We start from the raw sequence: 3,295 nt of genomic DNA, 5'->3' as shown, positions 1-3,295 counted from the left end.
ATGAATCCTATGTGGAAGACTTATAAGAGCAAAGTGCTGAAGACTCTTAACCCAGAGTATGAGGAAGAAACTGCTGAAGAGGTATGAAATTTACACCTTTCTCCATCTCTCCATGCTCATTGTAATTCCTGTTCATACTGTGAAATATCAGAACATTGATAGCTGTTGGCACTGATGTCAGAAAGTCACAAGTTTTATTTTGCTGATCATTTTTTATTCATCATAGGATCAGATGACATCGATGCGTTGTATTGTTTTCTACGCAAAAGGAACTTTAAAAGAGAAATTAGGCCTATTTAGCACTTCCTCTTTGCCTGTACATGGCAAATATTATTCTGTGATAAAACCTTAATTGTTAATGTTGGTTTAAAGACCGCATGTGAGCTCTACTGTTTTCAGTGTCAAAATGAAGCCTAGTAATAAAGCCACTTGTAGTTTAAGTACTGTGCCCCAAGATTATTAAGCAATATGCAGTTGTGGAAAGTCACTTAATACATTAACCTACTACTGTATTCGAGTAACTTTCTATTTGAGTATTTTAACTTTATACTACTCCTCGACATTTAAAATAATATACTTTTTAAAGTACTTTTTATGGTGTGGTAGTTTAGTTACATACAAATATGTTAAGCCTTTCCAGACTTGTTTTATGACTCCTTACAAAAACCTTGTTTGCTTAAGGCTGCTTGTCAAAGTTCAGATGTTTATGACTTGATAGTAGCTTCACCATTGTGATTTTTTCCATTAAACCTCTCAGATGGTTCCAGCTAAATAATGGTTCTAGTCCTACGGAAGTTGAAATGTCCAATGCTTTGGCTTTATTTTTTCTTCTTTCCAACCATTTAAATTACCATGAACTTACACATGTAGCTTGTGACTCTGTTGGCAGTGGGTGGAGGACCCATTGTCCTACAAATATTGATTCAATTTACTCAATGCATCAATAATAGTAATTTTAATTGAGTGGGATGTAGAACCCCTAGTTGGGTATTTATATGTTCTATTAGTACTTTTGCTTTGGTGCAGTATCTGAGTACTTCTTCTACCACTGGTTTTCATTACCTAATTGTGACACCTTTACTCTACTCTATGGTTTGATATCAGTTAAACAGACACAGTCTTACATTGACCCAAATCTCCAGAGTGCCGAGAAACTCGATCCTGCACAGGAGCTGGCGTTTCACCGACTGACTGACAGGGCTAGCCAGATATCCAGGGCCTTGCGATGCACTGGCTGGCTGACAGCTTCAAACTGTGCCTTCTCGTAATGTCACAGCCTCCATAGGGACACCAGAGAATAGTGTGTGTACTTGGCGGAATAGTTTCCAGTTAGATTGATGTGCAGGGCATTGCTGCAATTTGAGTCGGCATTGCAGCAAATGTACTTGAGAATGAAGTGTATTACTGCACTACTACTGAAGTGTATTACTAAAACCTTTCCTTGTGTTAAAACTTATGCTGATGTAGAAGTACTTTTCAGTGGTTATTGAAAATCATTAAGAATCATTAAAAACATATCAAAACGCAAATTATACATTTCAGGGAAACGAGTGTGATTGTATATATATATTTGGATACAGTTTACATTAATGACTTCAGCGTTATAATTTAGATTGCAATATCCATTACATGCACTAGATGGCGATTAAATCCCATGATCCTGCAGTCACATTTGATAATATGCTGTAAATAATTTGCAGTTTGCATCTATTCTTAATGGTGTTCCAGGTCACAGACATGGAGAATGATATGAGTCCAGTGCAGGAGGATGAGGGGCCTAATGCTGTCTCCCAACTGGCCAAGAAAGTATGCAAACATGGATGTGCTTCCTTGAGTTTTCAAACTTTTTATTATGTGTAATATTGTGTGAACAGATAAATACTGTGTATGTGTTCACACAATCCTTAACTATTTGATTTTAGTCAAAGAAGTTGTGCTTCACAGCTTCAGTGTTGTATAAGTAATGAGGAATGTCATAATAAGTGTTTATAACATCATTAAAAACGTTCGACTGAGTCACTGAAAACACCTAAATGTACCTCTGATTTGACCTGTGTGGTTGCTTTCGGGTTTAGATGCAGGGGGCCGGGGCTAGAAGTTGGAACAGACTGTCAGCTCTTTTCAACAAAGAAGACGAACATCAGCTTCTGGAGGAGAGTGAGAGCTCGCCCATCGCTGACCAGTGAGTGGAAATCTTTCTCTTTTGTTGAAATCGATCCTCATAGTTTCTCTCTATGAGATGTATTTCGATCTCTATTTGATGAAAATGTAGGAGTAGTTTTAGTTATACTGCACTTCAAGTAAGCCCATACAGGTTTGGGGATTAAAATAAATTTCAGTGGCAGGATTTAACTCATCGGCAAACATGGAGGTCTGATCAAAATAGAGCTTAAACTAAGACTTGTTTTGTATCCTAGCTCATTAATGTTTCTGTCATCATAGCAGCTCTGCCTACAGGAAATGTTCATTTGATTTCATCTTCCATATGTTTACAACCAGCCATTATATCTAATGAGCAGATCATTAAAATAAAATCCATAATCTGGAAACTTACATCTAATGGACAATACTGAATTTCAAGCAAAAGCATCCACTCTCAATAAAGAATTTTTGAACCCGAGAAGAACATTACTTCGGATTGCTTGTTGCACAGCAATCCCAATAAATAATTGTCAAATCTAACTACACTACTTTCTCTGAATTATCAGTCCGCTTGCAGTAAAGCCAGAAGAGCCTCCTCGGCCCACCAGGCGCACAGGATTCTGGGATAGCTTTGCAGCTAACTGGGCAGCCAAAAAGCAGGCAGAAGCTGCAGCCGCTGCAGCGAACGAGGCAGCTGCAGGGCAGGGTGATGAAATGGCGACAGAGGCAGAAGGAGATGAGAGTCAGGATGGTCAGATCACTGAGGGAGAGGAGAGTGAAGGAGGTGGAGGAAGGAGCAATAACAGCTTCTCCAGATACGTCTCACTGGGAGGAGGGAGCGAGGAAACATCCTTGAAGTGGAACTTTGTCACCAGCAAGCTGGCAGAGCTCAAGAGCAAGAGCATGACCAAGACTAACTAGCTGTTCACGATGAACGAATCTGACAGAAATAAACAATATGCAGTTGGCGGGGGTGGGGAAGGGTCTGATGTAGGAGTGTGTTTAGGAGAAGATCATACTTTACACAGGATGTCCTGTAGCTAAAAGTCCCAATTTGATCTCATTCTATTCATCATAACTATTTGTCATTATATCATAACTAATGAATTAATGTACAATCTACCAGGAAAGTCTTGTAACAACAACATCATAC

The 3,295-nt window shown here is 38.9% G+C and overlaps 1 protein-coding gene across 1 annotated transcript; it reads left to right on the top strand.

Moving 5' to 3' along the window:
- Window positions 1–3,063, top strand: LOC113136717 (uncharacterized protein C1orf232). The gene is made up of 4 exons (XM_026317749.1): window positions 1–81; window positions 1,729–1,806; window positions 2,076–2,182; window positions 2,709–3,063. Exons 1-4 carry the CDS (start codon window positions 1–3, stop codon window positions 3,061–3,063), a joined length of 621 nt encoding a protein of 206 aa, XP_026173534.1.
- The last annotated feature ends 232 nt before the right edge of the window (window positions 3,064–3,295 follow it).

The sequence above is a fragment of the Mastacembelus armatus genome, chromosome 16, assembly GCF_900324485.2.
Source record: "Mastacembelus armatus chromosome 16, fMasArm1.2, whole genome shotgun sequence".
NCBI lineage: Eukaryota > Metazoa > Chordata > Actinopteri > Synbranchiformes > Mastacembelidae > Mastacembelus > Mastacembelus armatus.
This window is presented reverse-complemented; position numbering and strand designations above follow the sequence as displayed.

Coding starts and splice junctions, on each gene's coding strand:
- LOC113136717 (XM_026317749.1), top strand. CDS start 1: ATGAATCCTATGTGGAAGACTTATAAGAGCAAAGTGCTGAAGACTCTT. Junction 82..1,728: donor AGGAAGAAACTGCTGAAGAG/GTATGAAATTTA, acceptor ATGGTGTTCCAG/GTCACAGACATGGAGAATGA. Junction 1,807..2,075: donor TCTCCCAACTGGCCAAGAAA/GTATGCAAACAT, acceptor TTTCGGGTTTAG/ATGCAGGGGGCCGGGGCTAG.